Source organism: Aquarana catesbeiana, linkage group LG01 (genome assembly GCF_042186555.1).
Source record: "Aquarana catesbeiana isolate 2022-GZ linkage group LG01, ASM4218655v1, whole genome shotgun sequence".
NCBI lineage: Eukaryota > Metazoa > Chordata > Amphibia > Anura > Ranidae > Aquarana > Aquarana catesbeiana.
The window spans coordinates 617043039-617058877 of record NC_133324.1 but is presented as its reverse complement, the minus strand read 5'-3'; the positions used below and the strand labels follow the sequence as shown (position 1 = coordinate 617058877).

Genomic DNA, 15839 nt, shown 5'->3' with positions numbered 1-15839 from the left:
TAGTATAGCGGCTCCTCCTGAGCTGTCAGGTTTTTTTTGTTCAGCCCTGCTGGGTTGAACAAAAAAAAAAAAAAAACTAGTAGTGTGTACTAGGCTTAAGAAGCTGATTGCTTGTCATGCACAGCTGCTCCAGATTCTGTCTGCTCCACTTTTTGTACATTTCCCCCCAGGTTAATATTTAAATTGTAGTATAATTTCAATCTGTTCATGAAACTAAACATCTTAAATCATATGTACTAAAATTTAAAAAAAAGGCAAAAAAAAAAAGTTAAGCATATTTTTATTTACATTTTTCTTCTCATTGAGTAATTTTAGGACCTTACCATTAGGATCCTCCCAGTCCTTGTATCGTTTCTTATACTGTGCAAGCCTGTCATCAGTCTGGGCTCCCATTGGCTTAGAAAGATTTCTAAATGTTTTGGGATTTGTCAAATCCAGCTCCTTAAATCAAAATATCAAACATTTTACTATTAACAAATTGTCCCATTTTCAAATCAAATCAATTCAAATTTCCTGGATTTGTGAACAACAAGACTGTATGTTTTCATTATCTTAAATGTCCTTGTAGGCATTCAAAGTGTAAGTAAACCCTCCTATCGTTTTCAGCTAAGGAAGCTGCCATCTTTGCCTCTGTTTAATCTACAACTGCCATGATGCTGCACATGTGATCAGTTATGACACCAGCCATTGGATGGTTTAACAATATGGTTGCGAGCACAACCAATGGGAGTATTACATTGCCGGCATGTGCCGGAAATGAAACTTTTTTATGGATGGGTTTACTTCCGCTTTAAGCTTCTGGGATCTTTTCCTCATTAGGTCCCTCATCATATTCATATTCAGAGATATCTTTCCATCAACCCAAAAGGGTATCAGCTGCAAGGGCAACTAAACTTCAGGGTAAGTACAGTACCCTTAAAATAATGGGAAACTAAATTCACACTTCTCCTCTCATCACTGTGAATTATAGGACAGAAGAGTGTAGTACACTTCTTATCACTAAAGGAAAAAAAGTATATAGGTTGACATTTGTCCTAGGAAAAAGACATTGTCCCTAGGGGAAAAAATGACCAAAACATAAAAAAAAAAATCTACTGTCAACTCATGCACATAGTTTACATATGTCAGTATTAAACAGATTTTTTTTAACTTAAAAAAAAAAAAAAAATTCCAATTTCTCTGGGACACAAACAGGATCATATCTACATGACACCGGTTAATATTCACTTCAGTACTATTTAAGATACTTCATGAAGGAGAGCCTAAAATGTTGGGAGCATGTGTCATCACAACAACCTTACTGTTGTCCCAAGTGGTTGTTTGGGAATTGTGTGTGTGTGTGTGTGTGTGTAGGGGGGGAGGTTACATTAACAAATATCCAAGGTAGTATTTTTCTTGTAAATTCAACATTTTGGGTTGCTGCCAGAGCAGCAGCAGAGTGAAAATCTTCTAATGGACAAACTTGTTCCCATAACAACTTTCTATGAAGTGAAATCTTATATTGTGAAATCTCATATTGAAATAGCGGTTTTTACCTAAAAATGTTTGGCCTTTAGACAAACTTTAAAAAATGTATGTGAACTCTGTAAAACTGGACCATGGGATTCTTTAGGAGTCCTGATGTCCAGTTTCATCAATTTAGCCACTCTGGAGGAAATTGCTCTCCTAATTGTAACCTTTGCTATGGTTCTGATGGGAAATTAGGATAAGATGAATAGAGACATCTCCATTGAATATTTTTTTTTTTCAGTTGAAATGAAACCCATGCAGTGAAGACACTTCAGCATAATGATGTAGCACGGGCCTGATAACTTAGAATCAATATTATACTCTATTTAAATAGGAAGAACCGCGCTAACCTAAAAATAAATAAATAAAATAAAATAAATAAGCAGCAGCATATAGTGCGATTACACCAAAATCTAAAGTCCTGTAAAAAGCTGCGCTGAAAATTGCTAAGAGTCCATATAAATGACATCAAAGGGGATTTCTCCAAATCCTTTTCAAGTGAAAACACCACCACCGTGCACTTCTAAGCAGTAGTGACAATCCACCCTAGTAGTTGGGCCTGCTTACCAGATGGCAAGCATAAAAGGGCAAGTGGCTTTAGCCTAGCCAAGGCCTTTTAGCTTGCTGACGCTCCCGGTGTTCCTATGGGGGGTAAATCTCCAGGCTTGCTTAGTACCTTTTGGGAAGGTACGCATTGACGTCACCACGCTTTCGGAGTGAGAGGACGGGCTCCGTTTGTTTGTATGCCGGCCGGCTCTTTTTGTATACACAACTTTGCTAACTTGAATGTAAGTGACTACTTGTTTTCTTTAATAAATATCTGGAGGATTTTATACTATGGCGAGTTCTTTTCTCCTTCTGGGTCATCCGGGTTTCTCGTGTTGAATGCTGATATGTGGACAATCTAAGCAAGCCTGGAGATTTACCCCCCATAGGAACACCGGGAGCGTCAGCAAGCTAAAAGGCCTTGGCTAGGCTAAAGCCACTTGCCCTTTTATGCTTGCCATCTGGTAAGCAGGCCCAACTACTAGGGTGGATTGTCACTACTGCTTAGAAGTGCACGGTGGTGGTGTTTTCACTTGAAAAGGATTTGGAGAAATCCCCTTTGATGTCATTTATATGGACTCTTAGCAATTTTCAGCGCAGCTTTTTACAGGACATTATACTCTATTGTCAACAGATCGGGGTATATTTGATCGCCTTTGAAGTGCTATGTGTAGTCTAAAAACTTAGGCAAATTGCTAGAGTCCATGCAGTTTAAATACCCCACTGCAGAAATCATGCTTGCAGTGATTAAAGTATACACATCCACAGCAGCAATATTCAATGTGGTTAAATGGCTCTGCATTTTGTATTTGTTCATGCTAAAAACAAGCAACTGTGCCCCGAGGGGAACAAAGAGATGATGCTAATTTAATACGAAGTCATTTCTTGACTAGTGCCCATTTTACCATTTTTTTCAACAGCAGGATAGTTTTTAAACCATATTCACAGAAGACAAACATTTTTTTTTATATATAAAACAAAGACAACCAGTGAAGCAGTATTAAAAAAACAATCATTACCTCTGAGTCAAAATCCGCCAGGATCCAAGGAAAGACAGGGTACTGCATGAGGTCATTGTATGATCGGCCTGCCAGAGTGTTTAGGTGCATCAGATACTGGAAATTGCTGATTTCTCCCCTCTGTGCAAAGACAAGAGCAGAAGATTAACCAAACAGCAGAAAAAAGAGCTGTTTGCATATTGTATGGAGCTTATCTCTAAAGCGATGCTAGGAGGTAAAATGGCACATAAATCACATAGCAGCCAGGCGACGAGTCACGCTGAGTGGTGATTTACCCAAGCGCCAGATCTAACTCAAAAATCAGCAAGCCACTGCTTTCTATTCAAGCATGCTTGCACAACAAACAGGATCAGACAGGAATGAACAAACAGAATCATACAGGCTAGATGATCAGCCTTCTTTAGTACTGGGCCAGTAATGTACCAAGCTATCCCTAACCTAAATGCATGTTACGATCTGCTTTACATCAATAAGCTATGGCAATTCCCACCTTGGAACAACTTTGTCTATAGTGTGCTGATCACCCTTCTTTTGCACAAGTAAAATGCATGATTGGATAGAAACTGAATGGATTATGTAAACGCCCACATTACATATTCCAAATATCGGGCTGCGCACCAAAGACATTCAACTCCAGCCCAGGTTTAATGCAATGACAGCACACTGCTCACTCCTACCCAAAGCCATGCTTCTAACATGTTTTACTCACAGCAAGGCTTGCTCATGATTAAGCCCTGCTGTTGGTGAAACATGTTGGAAGCATGGCTTTGGGTAGGAGTGAGCGGCGTGCATTCATTGCAATACACCTGGGCTGGAGCTGAACAGATTGCGAGTGTGGCCTGTTATTTGGATGCTGAACTACAGTGGAGCAAGAAAGGACTCCAGTTCCTTGGCACCTGGCTGCAAGGAATCAAGGAGGATACAGGCTGGTCTGTGAGCAGAAAAAGGGGGTGGGTTTGCTGCATATTACTTAGGGGTTGATTTACAAAAAGCAAACAGACTGTGTACTTTGCAAGGGCAGTTGCTCCAGAACTTAAGTAAATGAGGGGGAGCTCTGTTGACTTCCATCTACCAATCATGTGCAAGCAAAAATGCATTTTTTTTAACAAAAATGTCCTTGCATGTGATTGGTTCTTTGTAAAGTGTAGCTTTACCTTATTTACCAAGCTCAGAGCAACTGCACTTGCAAAGTGAACAGTCTATTTGCCCCAAAGTTTTGGTAAACATTAAGGAAACTGTACAGACAGTACTGCCAGGCTATAATGAGCATGTGCATTTTAAAGAAAAGCAGGCTCTAAAAGGCTATCCATCTTCTCTTATTGAAGTGAGCATTTCAATCTTTTAACGTTAACCTTACTAAAAGCTTGATATAAAATTCTAAGCTTGGGTGGATTTACTAAACCTGGAAAGTGCAAAATTTGGCGCAGCTCTGCATACTGTAGGAACCAATCAGCTTCTAGGTTTTATTGTCAAGCTTTATTAACTGGTTGCTGACCGCCGGCTGTCCATTGACGGCCAGGCGGCGCAGCTCTCGTTGCGGGCGGGCATCATATGACGGCCTCGCTTTCCCGGCCCACCAGGGGGCGCGCGCCCGCCAGGTCACTGGGCACCCGGTGCGCGTGTCTGGCGGCCGCGATGTCCGCTGGCCACCCGCGATTGCCGGTAACACAGCAAGACCATGGATCTGTGTGTGTAAACACACAGATCCACGGTCCTGTCAGAGGAGAGGAGACCGATGGTGTGTTCCCAGTACAGAGGAACACCGATCGGTCTCCTCCCCTAGTGAGTCCCCGCCCCCTACAGTTAGAAACACTCCCTAGCAACACAGTTAACCCCTCAAACACCACCTAGTGTTAACCCCTTCACTGCCAGTCACATTTATACAGTAATCAGTGCATTTTTATAGCACGGATCGCTGTATAAATGTGAATGGTCCCAAAAATGTGTCAAAAGTGTCAGATGTGTCCGCCGCAATATCACAGTCACCATAAAAATCGCAGATCGCTGCCATTACTAGTAAAAAATAAATATAAAAATGTTATAAATCTATCCCCTATTTTGTAGACGCTATAACTTTTGCGCAAACCAATCAATATATGCTTACTGCGATTTTTTTTTACCAAAAATATGTAGAAGAATACGTATTGGCCTAAACTGAGGAAAAAATTTGTTTTAAAGAAAAAAAAATTGGATATTTATTATCGCAAAAATAAAAAATATTGTGTTTTTTTTCAAACTTGTCGCTCTTCTTTTATTTATAGCGCAAAAATTAAAAACCGCAGAGGTGATCAAATACCACCAAAAGAAAGTTCTATTTGTGGGGAAAAAATGATAACAATTTCATCTGGGTACAGTGTTGTATGACCGCGCAATTGTCATTCAAAGTGCGACAGCGCTGAAAGTTGAAAAATGGCTTGGGCAGGAAGGGGGTGAAAATGCACTGTATTGAGGTGGTTAAACAAGCCGAAGTTAGAAGCTGATTGGCTACGATCATAGCTGCACCAGATTCTGAGTGCTCCAGTTTTAGTAACCCCCCCCCCCCCATGTGACATATACAGTGGGAACTTTTTTAGGTCCAGAGTAGAGCCACATTGCTCTGATTCCAGCACTAACTTTCTCTGGCTTTTTCTAGTTGGAGCAAATTTCTAACCCATTGTGTGTTTATTCTGTTACAAGGCCAGTTCTGCAGAAGCACAAATGTTAGCTTTTGTAGATGCCATTTCCATATTGCTTGAAGAAGAGGCCAGCATTCCTCAAACAGTTGCACTAAATTCTACCAATCAATGGCATTACTTTAAATCTAAGCTTCTACATTTATAGATGTGTGTACAGAGTAGATTATTAGGTCTGGTTCTAGTAGGTGAGAGTAAATCTTTTAAAAACACAATTCGATAATCCACAATAAAGAGAATGTAAACTCTCGCCTTGTAAAAGAACCCATTCGGTTTAAAATAGAAATGGAAGGCAAAACATTTATGTAAAGATATAAAAACCATTATAAAGGCTTTTTTCTCTTTTTTATACGTGATCACATTCCCTCTGTTCTAAGCTGCATAAGAGCTGGGGGAGGAGAAGCAGCAGCACACTGATATTCCCAATGAATGGCTGTGCAGGGGAGAGGGGGGTGTCAGGACAAGTCTGATCATTGGAGAACAGCAGGCTAAGTTCTCTGCACAGCTAGATAACTGACCACGGTGTGCTCTCATGCCTAGTGTGGTGGGTTTTTAATAGGAAAGCAGGAGGTACTGGCAGGAACACCAGGGATTTCACACAAAGGAATTAATACAAAGAGAATAGGACACATTTTCATACAAGTACATGGTACAACAGGCACATATCATGAATAAGAAATGTTGGGTAACATTCTTTAATAAGAAATCAATTTTAACATTCAATATACAAAGCATGCACTTCATTTACCTCCCATCTCTGTGTAACAGATTTTTCTCCCACTAAAGTGCTCAGAAGCCCAGATCTATAGGAGATAAAAGGAAAAATTTGGAATAATGCACAGCCTAGAAATCTTTTAGTTGAATATGGTGACCTAGTTCATATCGCGCAGAATGTTTATCTTTCCATTTGCATCTAAATACTCTGCAAAGCATCAAACATGTCTCAAGGGTATACATTCACAAAAAAATTATGATTGACTAATGATTTAAATTATAAGTAAGTTTACTTTGTAGTGTAGGAATTGTGGGCTGCTGAAGACATTTTAATTAAGCAGTAACAACATACAAGATTTTATTGTACAAAGTGAAGCACAAAAACAAATCATTTTTTGACAGCTAAATGCTTTACAAATGTACTCGGTGGCGGGGGTAAAGAAAAACTCATGTTGTCAAAAATCAACTTTTTTTTTTCTAAATGCCTAATAAAGGGGTTGTAAACCCTAGTGTTTTTTCACCTTAACCGCTTGACGACCGCCTCATGCCGATATACGTCGGCAGAAGGGCACGTACAGGCAGATTAACGTACCTGTACGTTGCTCTTTAAGAAGCGGATTGCGGGCGCGCACTGGCCGCAAGCTCCGTGAGTGTGAGCGCGGGTCCCGCGGGATACCCGCGATGGTCTCACATTGAGGAAGAACGGGGAAATGCTGATGTAAACAAGCATTTCCCCGTTCTGCCTAGTGACACTTATCATAGGTCCCTGTGATCGGGAGCGGTGATCAGTGTCGTGTCACACAGTTAGAATCACTCCCTAGGACACACTTAACCCCTACAGCGCCCCCTAGTGGTTAACCCCTTCACTGCCAGTCACATTTACACAGTAATTAATGCATTTTTAATTGCACTGATCGCTGTATAAATGTGAATGGTCCCAAAATAGCGCCAAAAGTGTCCGATCTGTCCCCGGCTCCCCCGTTTTACTCAACCTGAGCCCGTTCGTTCCCACGACGGAGACACACTCTACCTCTCTGCCCGTTGTCTCTGCTCTTGATTGGATAGATTGACAGCAGCGCAGCCATTGGCTCCCGCTGCTGTCAATCAAATCCAATGACGTGGGCGCCAGGGGGCGGGGCCGAGTCCAGCATGCTGTGTCTAAAGATGCAAAAGCCTGACAAGGGAGCACGCCCACACGGTAACCCCCAGGGAGAATGCTTCTCCTAGGGGGTTTACCGATGTGGGGAGGAGCCGATAGCGCCACCAGGGGACCCCAGAAGAGGTAGATCGGGGGCCACTCTGTGCAAAACGAACTGCACAGTGGAGGTAAGTATGACATGTTTGTTATTTAAAAAAAAAACAACCCCTTTAAGTACTTTAAAGCGGAGTTCCGCTTAAAAAAAAAATTAAAAGTCAGCAGCTACTAATACTGCAGCTGCTGACTTTTAATAATCGGACACATACCTGTCCCAGGGTCCAGCGATGTGGGGGATCAAAGCCCGCTCGTCTCCCCCTCCGCTTGGCGGCGCCGGCATTGTAACTGTGGGCGCCCAGCTGTGGCTTCACAGCCTGGCACCCACTGCGCATGCTCAAACCGCACGCTGTGACTGGCCGCGCAATCATCTGGGACCTGTGATGTGTCCCAGATGATTGCCTATAGGGAGGGGCAGAGCTGTTCTCCCTTACGGCGCCGAGGGAAGTGATGTAAGGAGCCGGGGTGAGTAAGGAGACTACGAGGGACCCCCTAGCAACAGGCATTAAGAGGTGAGTTAAAAAGAAAATTTCTCCAAATGTTTTTTTATTTATTTATTTCATGCACATTAATTAAATTATTTTTTTTATTTTGGGTGGAACTCCACTTAATTGAAGATGGGGGTAATTCTTTAGTAGTGGATTGTCAGGATGAAGGAAAAGTGGGCTATCAAGAAAAAACAAAACAAACAAACCCCCCCCCCCCCAAAAAAAAATAAAAGGCGCATTTCAGCAGATCAGTGAACCAAAACCTATGATTTATATGCCACAGGATACTTCTTAGCAAAGACTGTCTCAATTCAAGGCAATTCTGTGTGAGATTCTTAAAAGTAGAATTGAACCTCTGCATAAAAAAAATGCCCCCCTGGAGCTTAATGCCATAATGAGTTAGTATGCACTGCATGCTAGCACATACTTACCAAGTGATCCCCTTCAGTGCCTGCCAAAGACGCTTCCATCTTCTCCTAGTCTTCCTTCCAAGTTAGGACTCTTTGTGCCACTTGGTTGGCCGGGCCACCATGACATCAGTTCTGCACACGGGAGTCAGATCTTCACAGCACAGAGCAGTGCTGTAAATGTTGGACGAGCTGTGCATGCACATGTACCCCCCTCCTCCTCTCCACTTCCCCTGGTCTCAGCATTCAGCGGACTCCAGACCCTGCACTGTCTTCTTCCCAGGTCCACCCCCAGCTGCACTGTGATGTAAGGGAGGGTGAGAGACTGACTTCTGATGGCGGGGGGCTCTTGACATCTGATGCAAGGGGAGTGGGCTGCTCTGGACATCTAGTCTTACAGATACAACTGTCCCTTTGATGGCAACCATAATGCTGATGCAGCCCACAATGAAATTCAGTTTGACACCCCCGATCTAGGAAGTGAAGCAAATCCCTCTAATGAGGACAAAGACAGCAATATAAGCCCGATGGTTAATTGCAATTATAGCTGCCTGTGTACCTGTTGGGGCATTCTCCTCTGAAGTTCTTGCCCATCACTGATCAAATACACAAAATCTGTCTAACAGGGGCACACACAGCAATAAAAATCAGTTTCTGTATGAGAAAAGTCTCTGAATGGCACCAATGCCATGTTGCCCACCTCTTGTGTTCACAATGCAGCAGGGCAGCCACTCTGCGCAGAATCTGAAATCAAGTGGAGATCACTGGACTAGATCACTGGTCTAGAGGAGTCTACTTTAGCGATTTCCAGCTTTCAGGGGCATCAGGCAGGTATGGTATATACATAGTTACATTGGTCCAAGCTGGAGCAATAAAACCATTTATAAAATATCCATACCTGGAATTCTTAAGACATTGAAAGCTTCAAGAAAGCATTTAGTTATCCTTCAGCGAATGTAAATGATGCTGCCCTAATGTATGATCCACCCAATGTGTCCCTCGTATAAGGCCCCGTTCACATGTGGCGGAATCCGTCCAAGCAGTTCTGCCTGCTTAAGGTGGGATCTCCCGCTGATCCCCACTGAGCAGGTGGAAGACATGTCCGTCTCCTCTCCGCTATGCAGAGCAGACACGGACACAGCCCGCTGTTCTCTATGAGGCAGTCGGATGGCAACGGCCTGCATGTGTTTCTATCCATTTATCATCCGATCCCCTGGACGGATGGCGAACATATCCCCATCTGTCCGTTGTTAGTGGATCAGATGCCGGCGGGTGACAGCGGAAGCATGTCCACTGACATACACCGCCCCATAGAGAACAATGGGTGGTCCAATCGGGTCCGCCTGAAAAACGGACAGGCAGACCCGATCTGTTTGCTGGTGTGAAAGGGGCCTTTAATGGTAGCAGAAAGTAGATATGAAAGGGGTGAGGAGTGGAGGTGAATGGATTAAGTCAGAATAAAATTGTACAATGCTATGAGAATTAAAAAATCCAGCCTCTTTAAGGACAGTTCTTTAGCCAAGTTCAAAGAAAACTACTGCATATTTTTTGTGAAAGACTAGCTGAAAAATGTTATAAATGTCATGAAATCTATCTACAAATACAAAATTAGCTGGGTGAATTTTTTTTACCTTCGTTGAAGTACAATGAAAATGAGTGGGGACATTAAGTAGGTAAAACTGTTGGAATTGCTACTGCCTATTAAAATGTCAAAATATCAGTTTCAGTCTTTTCTATAGAGGCCCTAGAACATTAGAGAAACCATTCCAGTTATCAGACAGATGTGTTAAACTAGACAATTAAAAGTGGTTCGGAACACAATGTAACCTCTAGTGAAGCATCCCTTTCATTTCTCCTGACAGAATAATTATACATTTGTCAATGTAAACGTTGGAAACCAAAGACTTGATGATTATAGTGACAGCCTGATGAATACGTCTTCTTATCTATAGCCTTAAATCTGATCCTCTATTTTAAGGGTTTTATAAATAGGATTTCAAACTCACTGAAGTATCTGACTGTTGTGTTTTACTTTGTCTGAAGTAACAGCATTCATCCATTTGCAAACAGAAATTTAATATTAAACAGATAACAGAAATAGAGGAGTACCAGGCAAATTTGATAAAGTGTGGGGAAATTGGGTGAGTCACATGTCTACTGTATCAGATTCAGTACCTACTATTATTAAATGTCTTGGGGTGGGTATGCTCTGGAAATTTGTGGAGCCCAAAATAGTTCTGGTCTTGAGATTTTCTTAGTTATGATGTGGATATTGTATTGCATGTATTTCTACTATGATGTAAAGCCTTATCCTTGAATGAGAAACTTTAATGTATTCAATGGAGCTGTATAGACTACTGGTGCATTGTAATGACGGTTGTCCGTTTGTTGTACTTTGTTTTGTATTTTGTGTACTAAAACTAATTAAAAAAAAAACACAACAGATAATGGAATCCATCATTTCTTTTTTTTTATAAATAATGCACTTTTAACAAGATACACTCATTTGAAATTTGCTTATGCATTATTTTACACAGAGTTTCAGGTACTGGGATGCAGATCCCTCATCCTTCATAAGAGTGTACGGGGTGGGGGCATAGTTCCTAAAGCCCATTCCATGTAACTTCCGCTAACATTTAGGACCCATTCAAACTGCCTTCACACTAAAAGCTCTGCTTTAACGTGTGGGCAGCTGTCACTTTTGAGCTGCAGTTAGGGGGCGGTGTGGTGCACGTTTCAGCACAGCAGCAAAGAGCCTGCGGAGGGTGTGTCTGGGAATAGTCCTCTTGCATAACGGGCAGGGGTTCTCAGATCACAAGAATACTGACAAGTGGGGTAGACCAGCACAGTACAAAAATACACTGTTAACACAACTGTGGATCGCTTTCTGCATGCATTTTGCAGTTTAATGTAGGTAAACCCTCATCTTGTAAAACAACCTATACAGTTTAAAATAGAAACGAAAGGTAAAACATTTGTGTATATATTTAAAAAATATTATAAATACACCCCCCCCCCCGCTTTTTTGTTTTTGTAAAGGGATCACATACTCCCTGTTCTCAGATCAGAGAAGCAGAGAAGAGGTGCACAGAGTGGTGATGGAGAAGAAACAGCAGCACACTGATCTTTCCAATCTTTCCAGTGAATGGCTGTGCGGGGGGGGGGTCAGGACATGTCTGATCATACGCCTTAAAGCTGAACTTTGTGCTAAATCTGTAGTCTAAATACAAGACACGTGTATTCCTACTTGAATCTATTTTCTCTATTTCTTCTAAATTTGGGCAATAATCTGGCATTAAATAACTTTTGCATTTTGCCTCTGTTTAGGAGTTTCCTGTAATAATGACTGGTCACTGCTACTCTCTCTTCTTGTGCAGTGACTGGTCTTGTGTCCCTTTCTGGAGGTTTTTTTGTATAGGCAGCCTGTAGTTGGTTCACCTTCTATACATATAGCTAAGGCTACGTGCAAAACAAGTGATTATATCACTGCTACTTTTACGTGGTGGATTTAAATCCTTTGTGGCTATTGAGCATTATATTCAAATAAAATGATTTATGAGTTTAGCTTTACAGTGGTTGTAAACCTTCCCATATAACCAGTGAAATGATTACCCTCAAGTGATACACGGAGATGAAACAAATCTTCCTTTATAAGTCTTTCATGTTTATCTGCAGCCCTCTCTTCTCTACATCCATTCAAAGTGCAGAATTTATATAGCTTGTTTGAGCTACACTCTGTGAGGAGAGCTGAGAACTGATTGGAGGGAAGGGGCTAACATAAGGGCCAAGAATAGAGAGGAGATATCTGTGGCTTGGGCAAGGTTTTAACCATCAAGGTAGAAGTCCCCTTTACAATGGGACAGTTTTGGCTTGTGTTTGTTTTAAATCCAAGGGGAAGCCAGAAATCCGGAATGATGCTGAAAAGCTATACATACCCTTGTTCCACACTTGTGTTTGGGCGCTGTCCAGAAACAGATTCTGAACTGTCTGTCAAAGATGGCACAACTGCCAAAAACCTGCACAACAAAACATGAAATGTCAATCATTGGTCACTAGCATATTTTATATACTTGATTTGCACACGCATTATAAAGTGAAGGATCTCGAACAGATTAGGGGAATGTTCCAAAGCCCTCAGTAAAATATTAGAAAGCCCCTCCACATCTCTCTTTTAGAAGAGATCAGGAATTGCAGATTTCACTTGCAATCAACTGGCCATGTAATGTCTACAGCGATCGCTATTTCACCAGTGAAACTCTAGCTTTCTAAGCAACAGTGGATTGGAGGTTTGCAAGTAAACCATGGGAGATAGGGAGCCCTCCATGTTACTATTCAGCAAGTCAAGATCAAAACCGGAGGTTTTTATTTCTCTCTGCAATCCCCAAACCTCCTAGAATTAAATCTGAACTCCAGAAAAAGCAAATATTGTCTAATTACAAGAGTCAAGTGTATTTTTACATGAATCTTGGTGTGCTTTGTGTATTTCTCCCAGATCTGTGCAGTAATCCAGTGTGAAATTGTGGAGGAGCTTCCTGTAATAAAGACTGGTCACTGCTGCGCTCTCCCCTTGTGCAGAGTGACTGGTCTTGTCGCCACCCCTCCTGTAGTTTTCAGCAGGCAGCCTGTCGTGGGTGGGGTTGTTGGGTCCCTCCCACAGTTCTGGTCTCTGCACAGGCTATGTACAGCACAGTGAGGATATCACTGCTACTCCCACACTGTAATAACTGGATTTAAAAAGGCCTTTGGTATTCACAAAGTGAATTCACAAAGTGGATTCATATCCTTTTTGGGAAATAGATTAAATTTTTTTGTACATGGAGTTCAACTTTAAATTTAATTTAAAGCTCAGTGTTCAATCTACAGGATAGCACATTGTAATCAGTATGGAATTGTTGAAAAAAAATGGTTGGTTGAACTTGTGTTCAAAGAACAGGAAAATCATTACATAATAATGTAAGCTAAGTAAAGCATTGGACTATGTTATGCATCAGCACAATGATCAAAAAAGAAGTGATCTCTTATGGGGGTCACCTAAAGAGATGGAGAAAAGGAGACTTAGGAAACACCATAATGCTAATGCTCTCTCTGCAAATCCTTACTCAAGACTGCAGCCCATATTTAATGCTTATGTGGAACAAAGAATTTTTAGACAAAGTAAAAAAAAAAAAACACATAAGAAATTTGTTTTAAAATTGTAGAGGCTTGGAAACGATTATAATTTCCCTTTAAAACGGCATGAATGCTCTGTAGGTGTACCGACTTGAAAAATCTGCACATACAGGGCAGAATTAATCACATTTGCCAAGAGCTGCAATCTCTAGGGAGTTAGCAAAAATAGAGCACTAAAATTTGCTGGTTTATGATTTATTTCACTAATAAAGTGAGAAGCACACTTTACATAGACCTACCTTTGGTAAACTTTGTTTCGGACACCTTTTTGAAAAGATAGCAAATAGTTGCGCCCATCTGCTGAGAACACTTCAACTGCAATTGGCTGCATGTGAAACAGACAAAAGATTACATGAAAAAATACTAATAAACATTAGTTCCACAAAGATTTTATTGTGTTTAAACTTATACAGAGATGGTAAAATGGTCAAGTCATAATCAACTATGAAATAGAAAGAACAGAAGACAGCATATCATCGTGTCAGGTATTGGAGCATTATTACACTATACACAGGGCATGGGTGTGTGTTTTGCAAACAGTAAATGATAATACTTAAAAACATTAATAAAGTCTTACGCATATATTACTGAAACAGAGAAGTGGAGTGTGAATTTAGTTTTTTTTTTTTTTTTTTTTTATGGAGACCCGACTATGTCTCGTCTGACTCCATAAATGAACAGCTGGTCATTAGCAGCTAGCAAGCAATTGTTATTATTATAATCACATATGTATGAATATGCAGCTGCCAGTAAAGCCTCACATGTTACATATTTACACATGGGCAACAGAGAAAGCCAGCTCATTTGTCCATTCGGAGATTGTGCCAAGAAATACATCTTTCAGCCAGTAACGAATGTTCATCAAGCAAGCATTAATTATGGGAAAAACATATGCTGACATAAAACTGCTCATTTTATATATACACATCACTGATGTGATTTTATAATCACTGTCAATATTCAGAGCAATATTTAAGAAAAGGCAGCACTGGCTCTAGAAGACTTGATGGGCCTTGCACAGTATCTGCATCTTATGGTTCTCCAAATAATTACAGACATCACCCCTTTTTCATTCTCAGCTGAGCATATACCAAAATGGTGTATGGAGAGTTGTAGGATGTAATAACCCTGCTAACCCCTAACATAGGCAAGCTCTAGGCAGCATTTGTATAATAACAAGGTACTAGATTGAATTTACAATTTTATATCAAACATTCACTGATACAGGAATGCAAAGCAATCCTTTAAAGCAGTGGCTTTGCTTGCTTTTATCTGGCCCTTGGGGCACAATTTCATCCACTGACACCAACAATGGGGAACAATTCCTTCCAATGACAACAATGGGGCAAAATTCCTTCCAATGACCACAACGATGGGGCACAATTCCTCCCAATGACCACAAATATGGGGCACAATTCCTCCCAATGACCACAATGATGGGGCACAATTCCTCCCAATGACCACAACGATGGGGCACAATTTCTCCCAACGACACTAACGATAAAGCACAAATAACTGAAACAAACAATTTTCTACACCCAATAGCCACAGTCCGACCCGCCTAAAGTCTGAAGGACAGTAAACTGGCCTTTGTTTAGAAAGTTTGGAGACCCCTCCTTTAAAGCACAAATAATGCTCCAATACAAACGGACATCTGGAATTATAGTATATTAAATTGAAGATAATCAAGAAGATAAGCAAGAAAATGTAAAAGCATAGTTTGCACTCCTACACAGAACCCATTTATAAAGCGTGAAAAAGCTATTAATCCTTTATATGAACTATAGCTATATTTAGTATTTTTATAAAAGCTTTACAGAATTCCATTAGGCGTAATCAGATGCTGAAAAAAATTGTGCTTGCCTGGTAAGTTCCTAGTAGATGGAAGCACAAGGTCTCTTATCTCAGTAGCAGAGGAGAATAAAAAAATAATCTGCCGTGATTGTGCTCAATACCCATACACTCAATGTATACAATTGCTGGGACTGCTAGGTCACGTAATGATTTATTAATGTGTACTGTTATCTGGAGGCTTTCTGGCTTTATTTATTTTCTCCTCATTT

General features: G+C 41.0%; 1 protein-coding gene across 4 annotated transcripts in view; it reads right to left on the bottom strand.

Annotated features, from left to right (window-relative positions):
- Positions 1-15839, bottom strand: part of WDFY3 (WD repeat and FYVE domain containing 3) — a 370646-nt gene that overhangs the window by 33852 nt on the left and 320955 nt on the right. For all 4 annotated transcript variants that reach the window (XM_073600175.1, XM_073600184.1, XM_073600201.1 and 1 more), the window contains 5 exons: positions 14016-14101; positions 12543-12623; positions 6495-6549; positions 3075-3194; positions 324-441 (listed from right to left, as the gene is read on the bottom strand). In XM_073600175.1, coding sequence (XP_073456276.1) covers positions 324-441; positions 3075-3194; positions 6495-6549; positions 12543-12623; positions 14016-14101 — 460 coding nt within the window. The remainder of the gene's footprint in view (positions 1-323; positions 442-3074; positions 3195-6494; positions 6550-12542; positions 12624-14015; positions 14102-15839) is intronic.